This window comes from Symphalangus syndactylus, chromosome 8 (genome assembly GCF_028878055.3).
Source record: "Symphalangus syndactylus isolate Jambi chromosome 8, NHGRI_mSymSyn1-v2.1_pri, whole genome shotgun sequence".
In the NCBI taxonomy this organism is placed as follows: domain Eukaryota; kingdom Metazoa; phylum Chordata; class Mammalia; order Primates; family Hylobatidae; genus Symphalangus; species Symphalangus syndactylus.
The window spans coordinates 128,391,193-128,410,150 of NC_072430.2; the positions used below are offsets into that span (position 1 = coordinate 128,391,193).

Consider the following 18,958-nt stretch of genomic DNA (forward strand, 5'->3'; position numbering starts at 1 on the left):
CAAATAGCCGGAATGACAGGTGCACACCACCACACCTGGCTAATTTTATCATTTTTTTGTAGAGACAAGGTTCTCACTATTGCCTAGGCTGATCTCAAACTCTTGACTTAAGCAGTCTTCCTGCCTGGGACTCCCAGGGTGCTGGGAATACAGGCATGAGCCATCGCACCTGGCCTTGAGCCTCCTGTTAGTCGGTGTAAAATATCTACTGTTTGTCGCTCCCATGTATTGCAAGTCCTGTGGTTAATGACCAACTATCGCCTTTGAGAGTTTCATTTTCTTTTCTTTCTTTTTTTTTTTTTTTTAAAGACAGAGTCTCACTCTGTTGCCCAGGCTTGAGTGCAGTGGCATGATCTTGGCTCACTGCAACCTCTGCCCCCTGGGTTCAAGCGATTCTCCTGCCTCAGCCTCCTGAGTAGCTGGGATTACAGGCGCCCACCACCACGCCTGGCTAATTTTTGTATTTTTAGTAGAGATGGGGTTTCATCATCTTGGCCAGGCTGGTCTTGAACTCCTGACCTTGTGATCCACTCACCTCAGCCCAAAGTGCTGCGATTACAGGCATGAGCCACTATGCCCAGCATTTTTTTTTTTTTTTTTTTTTTTTTTTGAGATGGAGTCTTGCTCTGTCATCCAGACTGGAGTACAGGGGCAGAATCTCGGCTCACTGCAACCTCTGCCTTCTGGGTTGAAGCGATTCTCCTGCCTCAGCCTCCCAAGTAGCTGGGGTTACAAATGTGCACCACGACGCCTGGCTAATTTTTGTATTTTTAGTAGGGACAGGGTTTTGCCATGTTGGCTGGGCTGGTCTCGAACTCCTGACCTCAAGTGATCTGCCCGCCTCGGCCTCCCAAAGTGTTGGGCTTACAGACGTGAGCCACCACGCCCGGACAGAGGGTTTAATTTTCCTTCTAATAACTTTGTGCCATTGCCAACATTGTTGTTACCCCCAAATAAGTATCCCCAACCAAGTAAACAGTTCCTTTCTTTTCCTCTTATCAACATCTAGCCACCAGACACTCAGAATAAGCTTTGAGCATTTGGAGATTTGAGACGATGTGTCTTCTTACTAAATCTGCAGGCAGGTGTAGCTTTTTTTTTTTTTTTTTTGAGACGGAGTCTCGCTCTTTCACCCAGGCTGGAGTGCAGTGGCGCAATCTCGGCTCACTGCAGGCTCCGCCCCCCGGGGTTCACGCCATTCTCCTGCCTCAGCCTCTGGTGTAGCTGGGACTACAGGCACCTGCCACCACGCCCGGCTAGTTTTTTGCATTTTTAGTAGAGACAGGGTTTCACCGTGTTAGCCAGGATGGTCTCGATCTCCTGACCTCGTGATCCGCCCGCCTTGGCCTCCCAAAGTGCTGGGATTACAGGCGTGAGCCACCGCGCCCGGCCCAGGTGTAGCTTTTTAAAAGTTATTATTCTAAGTAGGAGTTAAAGAAAAGTCTTACGGCTACTCAAGATTGACAGCTGTTCTCACAGCTAAAGCAATGTCACAAAGGCCTCCCTTAATCTTCAGTAACTACAAATACATGACCGGGTCCAAAGAACAGGAAAAAAAAAAAAAGCAGTAATTGTTTTCCTTTATGCAAGTATATTACTGGCTCCTATCCAGTTTAAACTTCTTAAGAAGGCAAGATACACAAAGTCAATTTTTCAACAAGCTCCCCAAAATATTCACTGACTTCACTGAATACCAGGGCCCAAGAGAACGATAATAACACTCTCTGTACTTGGCAAGTGTTGTTAGTGCAACAGGAGAGACTGAGAGGGTGGCCATGACATTGCCTGCCCACAATAGGGACACCAGGGCTAAATGCAAGGTCCCCTGAGACCTACCCATCAAGCCCCTCCACTCAATCACCAGGAACGTGAACTACCAATTAGCATTTAATTGTGAAAGGGCTCACTCTTGAAATACCTACTTCCTAGATTTAAATGGAACTAGCAACACCAGATTTATGACAACCTTTTTAAAACTGTTTCCTAATTTGAGAGGATTTCAAATTAACCCAGTAGTGTGTCTTGGCCCCCAATTCAGCTTTAATTACTGAAGTGCCAAAGACTCCGTTAGAAAGTCTGTTTCTCCTGTAAGGAGATTCCACGGTCAGGACCCTGAGGTTCTAAAGTTAAAAAAAAACTCCACCCCCTCTGCCTGCCCCCAACTCCCAGCGTATTTTATGAAACACTGTTTTGTGAAATTTCCAAACCACTGATTTCTCAAATACCTTGTAAAGTTTTCCTCCCTGTGGCATTTGGAGACAGTCAAATCAACATCAGACAGTTTAGATGCACTTTTTGAGGTGAGACACCTCTGGTAATGAATGCATTGGCCTTCTAATAGGCACACGCAGCTGCTTACAGCACCCACTCAAATAGATGTTTTCCTCCACATCCATTCACCAGAGGACTGATTCTCTGGCTGGGCAGGAGCAAGTAATCAGCCTAAAGATGCACCAAAATAGTTGCTGGGAATTCACACCTAATGGTGTTTTGTTAATTTAATCACCCTCTTCAAAATAGCAGAAAAAAGTAGCTTTAATACCAGTTTTACTTATTTATTTATTTTGAGATGGAGTCTCGCTCTATCACCCAGGTGGTGCAGCGGTGCTATCTCAGCTCGCTGCAACCACCGCCTCCCGGGTTCCAGTGGTTCTACTGCCTCACCCTCCCAAGTAGCTGGGATTACAGGCACACATCACCATGCCCGGCTAATTTTTGTGTCGTTAGTAGAGATGGGGTTTCACCATGTTGGCCAGGCTGGTCTTGAACTCCTAGCCTCAAGTGATCTGCCTGCCTCGGCCTCCCAAAGTGCTGGGATTACAGGAGTGAGCCACCGCATCCAGCCAAATGCCAATTTTAAAAAGGTGCTTTACAATGCTCTGGATCCTCTTGACCTACTTATTTGAAAATAGGAAGATGGGAAGACCCACTGAGGCTGTGGGAAGAAGAATCTAGAGGTGGCAGGGATGGGATGGAATGCAGCCCCTCAGAGCATCTCATTTGGGAGGGCAGAGGTCAGTGGGGTGAAGTGCTCTTCCTCACTGCATCCTGGGAGGAATGGAGGGGCTGATGTAGGTAAGTTCCCTGAGGAGGTATGATGCAAATCTGTGCTGCCTCTAAAAGAACATTCCCACTTTATTTTATATAGAAATCCCAGAGTCCAGGGCAGTACCAAATGGATGCTTCCGGGCCCATTTATACCTTGGCAAGCAAACCACAGTGTTCCCAATTTCTTTATGCAAACAAGAGCACACATACAGCCTTCCCAAAAGGTGTAAGAAATTTTAATTAAAATGATAAATGCCATGCTCAATAATAAAGCTTTAATATCCCTGGCAAACAAAATAACAATATACTGCTATTCTCCTTTCCCAGGGCAGCATAGGTATTTTAATGAAAGTCTTTTTATACATCTCATAAAATTATTCTTGAAAAGAATATCACTAAGTATTTGATACCTTTTTGGCAGTGAAGGACTCTTGCACTCCAAAGCTCAGCCAAATGTGAAGAGCAAAGACTCTAAAGCCCAATTGCCTGGGTTCAAATCTCTATTCCACACTTCCTAGCTGTGTGAAATTGAGCAGGTCATTTAGCCTCTTGGTGTCTCAGTTTACTCATCTGTAAAGTGGGAGTAACAGTATCACCTACCTTTTTGAGTTGATGTGAGGATTAAATAAGCTAATACATATAAATAGTTTAGAAACTGTACCCAGCACAGAGTAAGTACTCAGTAAGTCTTGGCTAATATTATATTAACACTATCATCATCATCGTCATCTTTCTCCCCTGGTTTGGGAAACCGTACTGACCTCCTGTAACATATCAGAGTCTTCAATGGCTTTGACAGCAATTTTCTTGGATGTTTCCTGAATTTCTCCACCTATTATAAACTCGTCCAGGATGAAATAAGCCTTTTCAAAATTGAAGATAATATCCAGCTCGCAGACCTGGTGGGACAAAAACAAATATTTTGATCAACTTGCAGTTGTATCAGGGGAAATATCTGCCCGAATCTCGAGCTTTTTCAGTTTGCACTCATGTGGCGTACCAAAAATAAAAATATCAGATGGCATTTTAAGGACAGAAAAAAAGAACAGGGAATGCCAGGCCTTTAATAAATGGAATGCTACATTCTATTAAAGCGAAGCACGTCCTTAGATAATAATGTTTTGTGTTGCAACAGGAAATTGGAGGTTCGGTAAGGGAATGAGGCCACTCGGCTCCTCTTTCTAACTGCACCAAGAAAACTGAGCCCCAGCTGCACTGCAGGCAGGAGGGCAGAGCTTTATTTCTCCTGCTCTATGCTCTGTGAATCTTGGCTTCTAGCTTTAGAACTCTCTCAGAAACTAACTCTTCAGAGGAAAATCAGCTCAACTGTGTTAATTTTTCTCAAAATTATGTCACAGCCAGTGGTTCTCAAACTCATTCCACAGGCTCATTAAAACACACTGGTGCTACGGCCCACCCCCAGAGTTTATGACTCAGGAGGTCTAGATAAGAACTGAGAATCTGCACTTTTAACAGGTTCCCAGGTGACGCTGAGGCCGCTGGACTGGGGGATTTCACATCCAGAACCCCTGGCACAGACCAAAGCAGAGTCTGATAGATTTTGATGTTTATTTAAGTGTAGCAAGTATGGCAAGATCGCTCCCATCATCCAAATAAGACTCATTTCCCGTACTCACACACCATCCTTGCTGTCTTACTCCCCACTTATTCCTCTACTCACTGACACCTTCTCTTTCCGTACCATACCCCACCCACCCAACTGAAGCTGTTCTCTTGAAACTCTGCTCATTGAGTCTCCAGACTGCATACATGTCTTCTTTTGAGAAGTGTCTGTTCATATCCTTCACCCACTTTTTGATGGGGCTGTTTTTTCTCTTGTACATTTGTTTAAGTTCTTTGTAGATTCTGGACATTAGCCCTTTGTCAGATGGATAGATTGCAAAAGTTTTCTCCCATTCTGTAGGTTGCCTGTTCACTCTGATGATAGTTTCTTTTGCTGTATAGAAGCTCTTTAATTGGATCCCATTTGTCTATTTTAGCTTTTGTCACTAGTCATTAGCAAAATGCAAATCAAAACTACAATGAGATACTATCTCACGCCAGTTAGAATGGCGATAATTAAAAAGTCAGGAAACAACAGATGCTAGAGAGGATGTGGAAAATGGGAATGCTTTTACAATGTTGGCGGGAGTGTAAATTAGTTCAACCATTGTGGAAGACAGTGTGGAAATTCCTCAAGGATCTAGAACCAGAAATACCATTTGACCCAGCAATCTCATTACTGGGTATATACCCAAAGGATTATAAATCATTCTACTATAAAGACACATGCACACGTATGTTTATTGCAGCACTGTTCACAATAGCAAAGACTTGGAACCAACCCAAATGCCCATCAATGATAGACTGGATAAAGAAAATGTGGCACATATACACCATGGAATACTATGCAGCCATAAAAAAGGATGAGTTCATGTCCTTTGCAAGGACGTAGATGAAGCTGGAAACCATCATTCTCGCAAACTAACAGAAGAACAGAAAACCAAACACTGCATGTTCTCACTCATAAGTGGGAGTTGAACAATGAGAACACATGGACACAGGGAGGGGAACATCACACACCAGAGCCTGCCCCGGGGTTGGGGGCTAGGGGAGAGATAGCATTAGGAGAAATACCTAATGTAGATGACAGGTTGATGGGTGCAGCAAACCACCATGGCACATATATATCTATGTAACAAACCCGCACGTTCTGTGCATGTATCCCAGAACTTAAAGTATAATTTTTTAAAAAAAAGGGAGGAGGAAAAAAAAGAAAGGAAGTCTCCAGACCTCCCCAACATTTACCTCTCAGCTGCATGTGGTACTCTTCACCAATCTCTGTTCCTTGAAAATCTCTTCTCCCTTGCTCCCCTGATTTTGGCAATACCACTTAATGCCTGTTTTTCTTGTCTATCTCTGATAATTCCTTCTCAGACTCATTGGATAATTTATCTCCCTCCTACCCTGCACTTGTTTAAGAAGTATTTAAGGTGTGCCTAGCACATATCAGTCAACAGAACAGACAAACATCTCTGCTGCATGTTGCTTATATTCTAGCCATCCATCTTCTGCTTGAATATTCATGTTCCTCAAGGGAGCCTCTTCTCTTTGCAAAATGCATATTCTCCTGGACAATCTTGCTGACTCTCTACAGCTGTGTCTAGCATGCAGGTAGCTCAACAAACCTAGATGACTAGCCCTGATCTCCCTCTGGGCCACTAGTCCAATATTTTCACCCACTAACTAGACATCTTTACCTGCCTATTCCTCAATCCATGTCACCATGTCCCAAACTGATATCAAGATTATTCTTTTTCCTTTAGTCCCTATTTTGCTTAGTAGTTGCAACCTCTTTCTAATTGCTCCATCTAATTCATTCTAGAGTTCAACCAACATACTTCCCCTTCCCCATTCATTCCTCTCCCTCCCTTAATCTCATCTCTCTGGATTTGGTCATCAGTTTCTACTGATTCTATTGTCTAAATAAGTCCCTAACTTCCTCTCTTCTCTGCCTTCACAGCTGCTGCTCAGGCCTACAGCACTTCTCCATCAGGCCACTGTGATGACCTTCCAGGTGGCGGGTGTGCCTGCTCAAGGCCATTGACCACGAATGCTTTGCTAAATTGCTGATCTTGTGCCTCTGCTGTGTAAGGTCTTCAGGACAAAGGCATATAGGAATCTTTACCAGCCTGGGCCCTGCTGTCTGATTTCCTGTGCCAGTGCTCATCCACGCATCTGACATGCATGCCACAAACTCACAATGTCACGGTGCTTTTTTGTGCCTTTGCCTTCTGCACATTCCAACAATTCTTGGATTGTGTCCCCAAATGTCCTTTTCTTTATTCTCCTGCTGGCAAAACCAAGCTCATTTTTTCCAGGCCAAATTCAAAAGTCAGGCACATGGCGATTCCCCGCATCCCCTTTTCCCCATTCAGATTTCACATCACTTCCTGTGGGTTCTCACCTACATCTTCTGTGCACTAGTTTACGCTTATTGATTACTAATCACTCCCCCGTACTGCAAGTTCAGGGCAGAAACTTTGTCTTCATCATCTTTATATCCCTGGTTTCTGGCACATTGTAAGACACAAAAAATGCTTGTAAGATAAATGAATGAGCAAGTTTAAGTAGAGGCCTTGTCTGGGCATGGTGGCTCATGCCTGTAATCCCAGCACTTTGGGAGGCTGAGGCAGGCAGATCACTTGAGGTCAAGAGTTCAAGACCAGCCTGGCCAACATGGTGAAATCTTGTCTTTACTAAAAATATAAAAATTAGCCAGGCATGGTGGTGCACGACTGTAATCCCAGCTACTCAGGAGGCTGAGGCAGAAGAATCACTTGAACCCAGGAGGCAGAGGTTGCAGTGAGCCAAGATCATGCTACTGCACTCTAGCCTGGGTGACAGAGCAAGACTCCTTCTCAAAAAATAAAAATAAATAAATACAGGCCTTGTTTCTAATATGCTAGAGATTAATGGCATCCCAGATACAATTCTATGGTTGTACTGAATGCTATAACTTTGCATGAAATAGATGTCAATATTTTAGCAAATTCCTCCATACATTTACAAGTTAGGTCAATAAACTAGCAAACTCCACAAGGAACATGGTTTAAGTTGACAGATCCAAATGAATCCAACTTCTATACAGAATTACCATGGCATACTGGGAATATATCATAGTTTATTTAAGCAGTTCCTTTATGGATATGGGCAGACTTTGGGCTGTTTCCAGTTTTTATTCTAAATGACGCTGCCATAATTTTTGTTGTGTATTGTACACTAATTTGAGTATAGCGTAGGAATAAATTCCTTGGGAAATTGTTCGGTCAAAGGATTTGTTTACTTAAAATTGATAAATACTAAAATGTGCTCCTCCAAAGTAGTCTATAAAACTTAAAAGTTTCACTAACAGTAGGAGTGATTACCTATTTATGCCATCTCCAGCAATGGATAGTCTCTAAATTTTCAGATGAACATTAATTAAATTTGCATTTCTCTGCTTATTAGTGAGACTGTACATCTTATTAGATATGCACTGGCCCTTTCCATTTCTTGCTTTGTCTACAAATTACTTCTTAAAGACTTTTTTTCTATTGCAATATTTGTCTTAGAAATTTGAATGATTCTTTCGGTGTCACAGACACTGTCTCCTTTCCCTGCTGTAGTATATGTTGCAAGTGTTTTCTATATCGAAGCTGAAAAGAATCAGGTAGATTTACATGCACAAATACGGCAAGAGCTCTAAGATAGACTTGTAAGGGGGGAAAAAAGAAAGTTGTAGAATAATATGCAGAATGCAATCCCATCTTTAAAAACCGTACATGTTTAAAGGGATATGTAAAAATATGCATCATTTTTGCAGTTTTAAACAACAGAAAGAAACAAAAAGAAATCACAACAGATTAGACATCCATGTACATGAAAGAAGGTATGAGAAGGAAGCAGTTACCAGAGGTCAGAAAAGGCAGAAGTCAGGAGTTCTAGTAGCAAGCTGAGGAACCTCGGAGTTCAAGGCAGGCGTAGACCAGGAATCCAAGACAGACAGGAGCCTCATTAGGAGAAACCAGCAATTAATATCCTGCAAAGTGAACCTGACAGATACTAATGAAAATTCTCTAGGAACTTTTTATACCCCACTTTGATGCGTCCCCAGGTCTGGGTCCTCCAGCAGCCATGGGGCAATTAATTTACTGTACTAGTTTCAAGGGATAAGGGTAAGGTAAGGTGGTATGCAGAGTTAGAGAGACAATACACACACACACACACACATACACACACACACCTTGATATACAGTTACTATCTTTAGCTCTGAAGAGAAATGAATATGCAAGTTCCATAGGCATTATAGAGAATGTTACAACTGAGCAACTATTTCACATACAGCAACTCAAAAATGCTACCCTATAGTTATTATTTGAGTCTACTGCCATCTGAGAATGAAAGAAAATATCCAGGAAGACCCTTTGACCAGTTCATTTTTTTTTTTTGGAGACAGTCTTACTCCGTCACCCAGGCTGGAGTGCAGTGGAGTCATCTCAGCTTGCTGCAACCCCTGCCTCCTGGGTTCAAACTATACTTCCACCTCAGCCTCCCGAGTAGCTGTGATTACAGGCATATGCCACCATGCCTGGCTAATTTTCATGTTTTTATTTTTAGTAGAGACAGGGTTTCACCATGTTGGCCAGGCTGGTCTTGAACTCCTGACCTTAGGTGATCCCCCCCCACCTTGGCCTCCCAAAGTGCTGGGATTACAGGCATGAGCCACCATTCCCAGTCCCAATTCAGGTTTCTGAAGCTACTGCCTAATTACTCATGCCTGTAATCCCAGCACTTTGGGGGTGCTAAGGCAGGCTGATCATTTGAGGTCAAGAGTTCGAGACCAGACTGGGCAACATGGTGAGACCCTGTCTCTACTAAACATACAAAAAATTAGCCAGGCATGGTGGCACATGCCTGTAATCCCAGCCACTCGGGAGGCTGAGGCAGGAGAATCACTTGAACCTAGGAAGCAGAGGTTGCAGTGAGCCAAGATTGCGCCACTGCACCCCAACCTAGGCAACAGAGTAAGACTCTGTCTCAGGAAAAAGAAACAAAATCAAATAAAATAATAAATTCCACCTTGAGGTTGTCCCAATACAACAAAAATATATCCCTGATGCTCAAGTGACTACACTCCTTCTAATTATGCAAATACCCCTGGCTTCTTCCTCCCTCACCATGTTAATAAACACATGAGCCTCTTTATTTTCTTGTGTATCTAGATTCTGAATAAAGCTTTAAAAAGATAGAAACTATCATTTAACTTTATCTTCAATGTCCTAGCCTTGTGCTCTACTGTAATTTGGCTTGAGGTTCTTTTCTTACAGCAGAATTCATGGTGCAGTGAGATTATTTCTGGCATTTCACCAACCGAATCCTTTTGGACAGAATCTAAGAAGCACATGTACTTATTAAATTATGCTCTAAAGTAAATACAAAAAGTTTCAAGTTACATGCAGCAAATGCTTCAAATAATAGTAAACTATATTAAGTACCATAAAGCTAAATATAAAATAAGAACAGGCCGGGCGCAGTGGCCCACGCCTGTAATCCCAACACTTTGGGAGGCCGAGGTGGGTGGATCACCTGAGGCCAGGAGTTTGAGACCAGCCTGGCCAACTTGGGAAAACCCCATCTCTACTAAAAATACAAAAATTAGCCAGGTGTGGTGGCACGCGCCTGTAATCCCAGCTACTAGGGAGGCTGAGGCAGGAGAATCGCTTGAACCCAGGAGGCAGAAGTTGCAGTGAGCCGAGATAGCGCCACTGCACTCCAGCCTGGGCAACAAGAGCGAGACTCCATCTCAAAAATAAATAAATAAATAAAATAAAACAAGAATAATGCAATGTACAACTATATAGAAATGAATAGTTTATTAAGTATTGCTATCACACCATCTCTTTGCCCCTCCCAGCAGCCCTATAAGCTCAGCAAAGTAAACACTTCTCTTAACCTTTTTGAGGGTCATTTTTCTCATCTGCAAAACAGAGATACATGACAGGCCCCAAATCCTTGAATTGGTGAGTGAGTGAGCCTACACCAGCATCCGGGGACTCATAGTGCTCTTCCCCTGACAGCAAAAAACAAACAAAAAACTCCCTACATCAAGTTCAAAAGCTCTCTGGGACATCAACATCCTCACACACTGAGGCACCAGTAAAAATTCACACTATAGTCTGTAATGCAGAAATATGGCAGGTATCTAAATCCTCAGACTCTTATCTGGCATGAGACTTTGAGGCATTTCCTCTGAGCCTCTATAAATTGGGGTTAATGCTACTTACTGAAGATTGGAAGATTAACTAGCTAATCCTTGTAAATCTCCTTGGAATTGAAAAGTGCTAAAAAAATACATAACTTAAATTAGTAGCCAGAGATTTTGATCCATCTGTCTTCAGCAGATAATATTTTCCAGTGTTATAAGAGAAGCTCAATACCAAGTTTTCCCCTAGATAACATTATATAAGGGCAGAATTCAAGGAAAGCTTTAGTATTAATATGGGAGGAAAAGAAAACCAAAGAGAAATATGTTATTGCTGAAATTATGTCAATGAGAATCAGTACTGGAAGTCTTTGCTCATCACTGTTAATTAACAAGAACTGAACTTCTACTGGGCATATGGCCTTGAATTGCTCTTAGCTGCTCTTAGGTTAATGAAAGATTCATTGAATTTTTTAATAAATTAAATTTTGGTATATGACAAAGACAGAGCTTCCAAAAGTATACCAAAATAGAATGGAAAATTAATGTTAGAGAAATGGGAATTCACTCTGACTCTCTTTGTACTTTAACTGGGTTTAGCATTGGTGAAGGTCACTCAAGTTCTCCTGAGAAGCAGAATGCCCTGAGATATCTGGCTGAAATTTGGTCAGATAGATTGAGATCAAAATTCAGCCCCAATTCACATTATCACAGTTGGTTTAATCTAGGAAAATGCAACAGGTCAAGCCAGAGTTCGGAAATGAGAAACAGAAGGCAGGTTATGAGAATGCCCAGACCTCAGGGAAACTTCTTCAGGCTCTTGCAAAAGGCTAAGTCTGTAGTTTATTTCAAAGGAAAGTACAAAAATGTGAGAATTCATTTGAATAATAGTATTAAATTAAATAATATGTTTGAAAACATGTTATTATACATTTGCAAATTTCTCCTTTAAAAAATGAAAATAAACTTGGTATACCAAGACGACAAAGAAAAGATGGTCTAGTTGTCTTATTACCGTTATATACTGACCAACAACCTGAAATCCTTGAAGCAACATTTTAGTTCTTACAATATCATTTACAAGGGGGAAAAAAGGGAGGGAGGAAAAATTCTTTTAGAAATCTTTCCAGTGTTCATCCTTATGAAAAGTGTTGCAACAAATCTGATAAAATTTGTTCAATATTACAAATACTGCTCATTCATTAAAGAGAATAACAAAAAAACTCTTCTGGAAGTAAATTATCCTAACACTTGACAAAAATCTTCAGTGAGTAAGGGAATAGGGAAGAGGGTATTATGAGAAGAAAACAGTTTCCAAATCCAGTGATTTATTTCTTGAGACTGTTAACTGGATTAAATGTTTTGGAACATTTGCTATCAAATCTGGCCCACAGCTGTTACAAGTTAAGCGGTGGGGGGATAAAATGAGTCACAAAGCATGGTCTCAAGAGAATTGCAATTTGGTGGTCAAGCAAATCGGGTGCCAGTTAGGGACACTCCAAGTTCATTCCTCATTGCTGGAGAACTGTCAGGTATATAAAAAGGGAAATGTAGGCTAGAGGTGCTGGCTCACGCCTGTAATCCCAGCCCATCGGGAAGCCAAGGCAGGCAGATCACCCGAGGTCAGGAGTTCAAGACTAGCCTGGCCAACATGGTGAAACCCCATCTCTAATAAAAATATAAAAATGAGCTGGGCATGGTGGCGGGGGCCTGTAATCCTAGCTACTCAGGAGGCTGAGGCAGGAGGATTGCTTGAACTTGGGAGGCAGAGGTTGCAGTGAGCAGAGATCATGCCATTGAACTCCAGCCTGGGCAACAAGAGCAAAACTCCGTCTCAATAAATAAATAAATAAATAAATAAATAAATAAATAAATAAATAAGGGAAGTGTAACAAGGATGGAGGAGTGGTCAGGGATCCATGCTTTGAAAGGTTAAACAACAGGCTAGGGGGTTTGATTTTATTTATTGTACATGATGGAAAGTGGCTGTGAAGGAATGCCACACCTATATCTGGGTTTTTTAAGGAAGATGGTAACTAATAGGGCAAGAGGGCGAACAGAGAAAAGCTCAGAGGCATAAAAAGCCAGGTAGGATGTTTAAGAGAAAAGCAAAATTGAAATCCCAAGTGAACCTATATTAGTGAGAGTGGAAAGAAGGAAATGAATGTCAGCCCAATTTGAATAGACAGAGGCAGATTCTGGTAAAGCATTGAAAAAGACAAAAGAAGCAGCGTCCTTTTGCACTGAAGGATCCTGGAACATGACAAATTCCAATCACAAGACGGAACAGATTTTCAGTAGATGAGTTTGGTTCTGGACCATGAGAAGCCCAGCGAAGACTGTCACCAACAAGGGGAAGGAAAGTCGCTTAGTAAGGGATTTCCAGGACAGAGAGTCAGTACACACAGAGTTAGGAAGAGATGAGGGCATTTAGGGATGGGCGGAGGAAGGGAGCTGAGTGGAAGAAACCAAGGAGGCGCCTTCAGAAATAACAGGACAAGAGTCAGCAGAAATCAATGTCATGGCAAAATCAAAAAGGGCGAATTTAAAGAAAGCGTCATGGTGAGCAAGGGTCCAGCACTGCAGCGAGAAGCAGGTGAAAGCAGGTGAAGACTCAAGAGGAATCGCTGGTGTCAACCCGCAGGAGGGTTCAATGGTAACTTGCTGATTTCCTTGCAGAGTAAAGATGGATCCATGCTGTAAGCACTGCCGAATGAATGAGTTCTGAGGACTGGAGCACCTAGTATAGTATATCACTTGGCAGAAAATGCGAAAAGATTATTGAACAGCAATGTGAAGGAAAGGGATTTGGGTTTTTTGCTTGTTGCTATTTTTCTTATGCATAAATAATTAAGAATACTTACAGCTTAGAAAAAAAGCCAGAGAAAGGATAAAAAGTCAAAACAGAAGAGATGACAAAGCCAATGAAGAATAAAGAACAGAATATCAAGAAATGCTTCACAGTTAAATTCTGGTTCACTGAAATAAGGTCTCTGGTGTATTTGTGGTATGAAGATAAAGACACATCCACTTCTTGAAAGGTTTGGGTGGCCGGGCGTGGTAGCTCATGCCTATAATCCAAGCTCTTCGGGAAGCTGAGGTGGGAAAATTGCTTGAGGCCAAGAGTTCAAGACCAACCTGGGCAACATAGCGGGACCCTGTCTCTATTGAAAAAGAAAAAAGGAAAGCTTGGGGTCTTTCATTTACTAAGAATTACAGGTTGGGAGAAAAGTCTTGTATTCTAATCTTAGGGGGACTAAGGTGATCATCGGTTCAAGTTCAATTCATATTTTAGATGTGACAGAGAGAAGGGATGTGACTAGAGATAGAACTGAAGTAAGAGCTGAGATGGGGACTGTAGCTAATCCTAACCGACAAGGACAACACTTACATTTCCAAAATATTTGTCCAGCAGCTCCACGTAACGATGCACAATCTCTAGCGTCAAGAGCTCATTGTCCTGATTTTCTATTGCACAGCAAAAATATAAACTAGCATACCTTGAAATGAAAAATAACAAAAGCAAAATATGACAATACATTAAGCAACCTGGAAACAGTTTTTCCCGTGAATATGCAAAGTCACCTCCTCCCTCGCCGAGCCTCTCCTCACCCAAGAATGAAATCATTATTCATCACCCCCAATAGCCTCCTGAAATATAAATCAGAATATATGAAAATTCTGTGGGGGTTGGATTACTTCCATTAATTACGCATGAAAGGCTCTCAACAAAATTTTACCTTGAAGAGCTATTATCAGGAGAACAGTATCCTTTTGCCCCTGGTGATCAGGGTGTGTTCACACCCCTCTCCAGCTTGTCAATTGTTTTTTGTAAAATAGAAAGCCCTGACCACTGCTGTCAGGAGCCCACGCTCCCCACTCTCCCACTTCATAATGGGCTTCAGTCATTCTGTGTGAGCCTCCCTCCTCAATTTGTCAAACTCCAACCTTGGGCCCAGCAGAAGGAGCTTTGCAGGCACTTGCTGGTAATTTACTCCATTGAATATCAATCTGTGAACGTTACCTCCGTTTTTCCCAATGAGCTTTATAAACACCCTTTGCAAGAGCATATCTAAGGAGCATAACTCCTTCCGGAAGTTGCAGTAGGGTGTTGGATGCAGGGTCAAGTCAGCTGTGTTCTGTTCCTGGCTTAGGCATCGATTACCTGGGTCTCCAAGGGCAAAATTATGTTACCTCTCAGGCTTAGTTATCTCATCTATAAATTGAGGGCCCTTTCTAGTATGGTCTTGCCATGGCAAGCAGGTATGGTAAAAACAATATACAGGCTTTAAAGCCAAAAAGGTCTAGATTTGAATCCTGGCTCTACCAATTAACACTCAATTACTGTGACTGAGAACTGACTACTTAAACTCTTCGTGTCCTCAATGTACTCACTACAAATTCAAGTAACAGGCATAATAAGAGCTGCCCCACTGAACACATCCCCATCTCTCTGTCATACTAACCTCCATTTTTTCCAAAGCACTTGTTACTAAGTGGAAATATTGTATTTGGTTACTTAATAAATATGTATACTACATGAGAGCAGGAATGTCATCTGTCTTGTTCAATGATGTATCACAGCCATTAGAACAATGCCAGGAATGGCCAGACGTGATGGCTCACCCCTGTAATCCCAGCACTTTGGGAGCCGAGGCAGGTGGATCACCTGAGCACAGGAGTTTGAGACCAGCCTGGCCAACATGGTGAAACCCCATCTCTCTTAAAATATAAAAATTAGTCAGGCATAGTGGTAGATGCCTGCAATCCCAGCTACTCAGGAGGCTGAGGGCAAGAGAATCTCTTGAACCCAGGAGGTGGAAGTTGCAGTGAGCCAAGATCACGCCATTGCGCTCCAGCCTGGGTGACAGAGCAAGATTCTGCCTCCAACAAATTAGAAAAGAACAATGCCAGGAATGCAACAGGTGTTCATACCACTTTTCTTGAATGCATGCGTGCACTATCAAGGTGTAGTTTATTTACCTAGAATCCATCCTGGCACCTAGAATTTCTTTCAATAAAATGAGAGTTCTTTTCTAGTTAGTCTATTGGTACAAATATCTGAGCCCCAGCCTTCAAAGATTTCAGTAAATGATGGAATTGGTACAGCAATCTAAAATGTTCAGGATTAGAACAAACCAAAGCAAGACTGAGAAATTGAGCTCTCAAAAAGTTACTCACACCTTTTATAAACAAGTTTTAGCTCCTTCCAGTCAACAAAACTGCTTGTCCTGTGACCACGGGAGAGAATAATCTGAACAACTTCCCGGGTGATCTTTTTCCTCTCTTTGTCAGGGAGAGTGATGTACCATTTCTGTAGCCGTAATTTCCCTTGTCGACTGAAGAGCAATATGAAATGTATCTAGAACAAACAAAGGACACAAAAAATAGAACCCGATCAACCAAGTCATTCTGCCGTTCTGCAAAGACACTGAAATTCAATGATGGATTTACATAGAAGGATAATTCTGAACAGATGAAAAAATACTTACCAGCATGAAAACTATCTCATCTGACAAATTATATTTAACCCATCAGAGAAAAAAGAAATGTGTATATCACAAACATAGCTTAGTTTTATTATAGGAGAAAAGTAAGTTTTTTATTTTAATTGTTTCTTTTTTTTTTTTTTTTTTTTTTGAGGAGTCTCGCTCTGCTGCCCAGGCTGGAGTACAGTGGTGCGGTCTCAGCTCACTGCAACCTCCACCTCCTGGGTTCAAGCGATTCTCCTGCAACAGCCTCCCAAGTAGCTGGAATTACAGGTGCCCACTTCCATGCCCGGCTAATTCTTATATTTTTAGTAGAGATGGGGTTTCACCATGTTGGCCAGGCTGGTCTCGAACTCCTGACCTCAGGTAATCGCCCCACCTCAGCCTCCTAAAGTGCTGGGATTACAGGCATGAGCCACCACACCTGGCTTTATTTTAATTCTTTTTAAGTGTTATAAACACACATAGGGAAAAATACATCAAGAAAGTAGTAGTACTTCTGTTTTTAAAACATTAATTTCTTCCTTTACAAGACAAAAAAAAAAGTGTTAAGAACAACAGAAGGCTTTACTTTAAAAGTTTTATTCCGGCACCATATTTAACTATAGAAACATAATGATAATATAGAAATAAAGGGGAGAAGGAAAGGAAGTGAGGCTGAAGCAAGGGGAAAGAGAAAGTAAGAAGCTGTCTTAAACGTAAGCTTGTTTTTGTTTTTGTTTTTGGAGACAGAGTCTTGCTTTCTCACCGAGGCTGGAGTGCAGTGGCATGATCTCGGCTCACTGCAACCTCCCCCTCCCAGGTCTAAACGATTTTCATGCCTCAGCCTTCCAAGTAGCTGAGATTACACATGCACGCCACCATGCTCAGCTAATTTTTTTGTGTTTTTAGTAAAGACAGGGTTTCACCATGTTGGACAGGCTGGTCTAGAACTCCTGGTCTCAGGTGATCCGCCTACCTCAAAGCCTCCCAAAATGCTGGGATTGCCGGCATAAGCCATGACATCCAGTCTTAAATGTAAGCTCTTTTCTCCATTTTGCATGTTACCTGGCTGAGAGCTTTAGAATCAACCATCTCAAGTTACAAGTGTCTTTGGCATCACCATAGACTCTTAACAATTTAGACAGTATATTGGCTACACTAGGAAACAACCTGATTTTATTTTCAAATAAGTTCTGAAATGTGTATTTGAAATGATGGTAATGAATTTTAAAAGGTTTAAATAAGCAGAAGACATTAGAACATCTGGAAATTTACTTCAAAACCTTGGAAGGTACAGTACTTGGTGGCTCACACCTGTAATCCCAGCACTTTGGGAGGCCAAGGCGGGATAATCACTTGAGCCCAAGGGTTTGAGACAAGCCTGGGCAACATAGTGAGACCCCATCTCTAAATTTTTAAGGCTCTGTCAGAATTTTTTTTAAAAAGAAATTTTTAAAAACCTTGAAGGTATGGTATATTTAATTTTTGGGAATTGTCAGATGGCCTAATATTTATTTTATGAGAATTAAGTTTTCTCAGTCCACAGTATCAGAAGATCAGGTTTAGAATCATAATTTATTTTGTTAACAGTTTTGTTTTGTTCTTAAAAAATAAAGTGCATTGTTTCAGTTGTGTCATAAAGGAAATTATATATACTGGGAACAAAAAATTATTAGATTCTAAGAAAACGTTTTACAGATAAAAGATTCAACTTTAGGCCAGGTGCAGTGGCTCATGCCTGTAATCCCAGCACTTTGGGAGGCCGAGGGGGGTAGATCACCTGAGGTCAGAAGTTCAAGACCAGCCTGACCAATATGGAGAAACCCCGTCTCTACTAAAAATACAAAATTAGCCAGGTGTGGTGGCACATGCTTGTAGTCCCAGCTACTCGGGAGGCTGAGGCAGGAGAATCGCTTGAATCCAGGAGGCAGAGGTTGCAGTGAGCCAAGATCACACCATTGCACTCCAGCCTGGGCAACAAGAGTGAAACTCCGTCTCAAAAAAAAAAACCAAAAGATTCAACTCTATTGAAAAGGCTGAGGCCTAAATGCCACGACATAAATCATTACAACCCACTAGGTGGCGATATCTGGGGGTCAAATGAAACCATGCTTTTCACTCAGATCTTCCCCTAACCACCTCCCCCGGCTGCCCCACCACCACCCCCTGGCCCCAGCCTACAGAATCTGAGGTCTTCAAATTGGAGGGCAGTGGCTCACTGCAGCTTCAACCTCCCAGACTCAGGCGATCTTCCCACCTCAGCCTCCCCAGTAGCTGGAACCACAGGTGTGCACCTCCATGCCTGGCTTATATATATATATATATATATATATATACATAGTGCGTGTGTGTGTGTGTGTGTGTGTGTGTGTGTCTGTTTTCGTAGAGACGAGGTCTCCCTATGTTACCCAGACTGGTCTCAAACTCAAGCCTACAGAATATGAGGTCTTCTTTTGGAGGGCAGTGGCATGATCATAGCTCACTGCAGCCTCAACCTCCCAGGCTCAAGTGATTCCCACCGCCTTGGCCTCCCAAAGTTCTGGGACTACAGGTGTGTGCCACCATGCCCAGCTAACACTTTTTAAATTTTGTTGTAGAAACAAGGTCTCCCTATGTTGCCCAGACTGGTCTCGAACTCCTAGGCTCAAGCGATCCTCCCACCTCCATCTCACAGAGTGTTGTGATTACAGGCAT

General features: G+C 42.1%; 1 protein-coding gene across 1 annotated transcript in view; it reads right to left on the reverse strand.

Moving 5' to 3' along the window:
* AP1S3 (adaptor related protein complex 1 subunit sigma 3) overlaps positions 1–18,958 on the reverse strand; it is an 83,475-nt gene that overhangs the window by 7,684 nt on the left and 56,833 nt on the right. The window contains exons 2-4 of the mRNA XM_055290785.2: positions 15,977–16,155; positions 14,185–14,293; positions 3,810–3,947 (exon numbers count right to left, since the gene is read on the reverse strand). Coding sequence (XP_055146760.1) covers positions 3,810–3,947; positions 14,185–14,293; positions 15,977–16,155 — 426 coding nt within the window. The remainder of the gene's footprint in view (positions 1–3,809; positions 3,948–14,184; positions 14,294–15,976; positions 16,156–18,958) is intronic.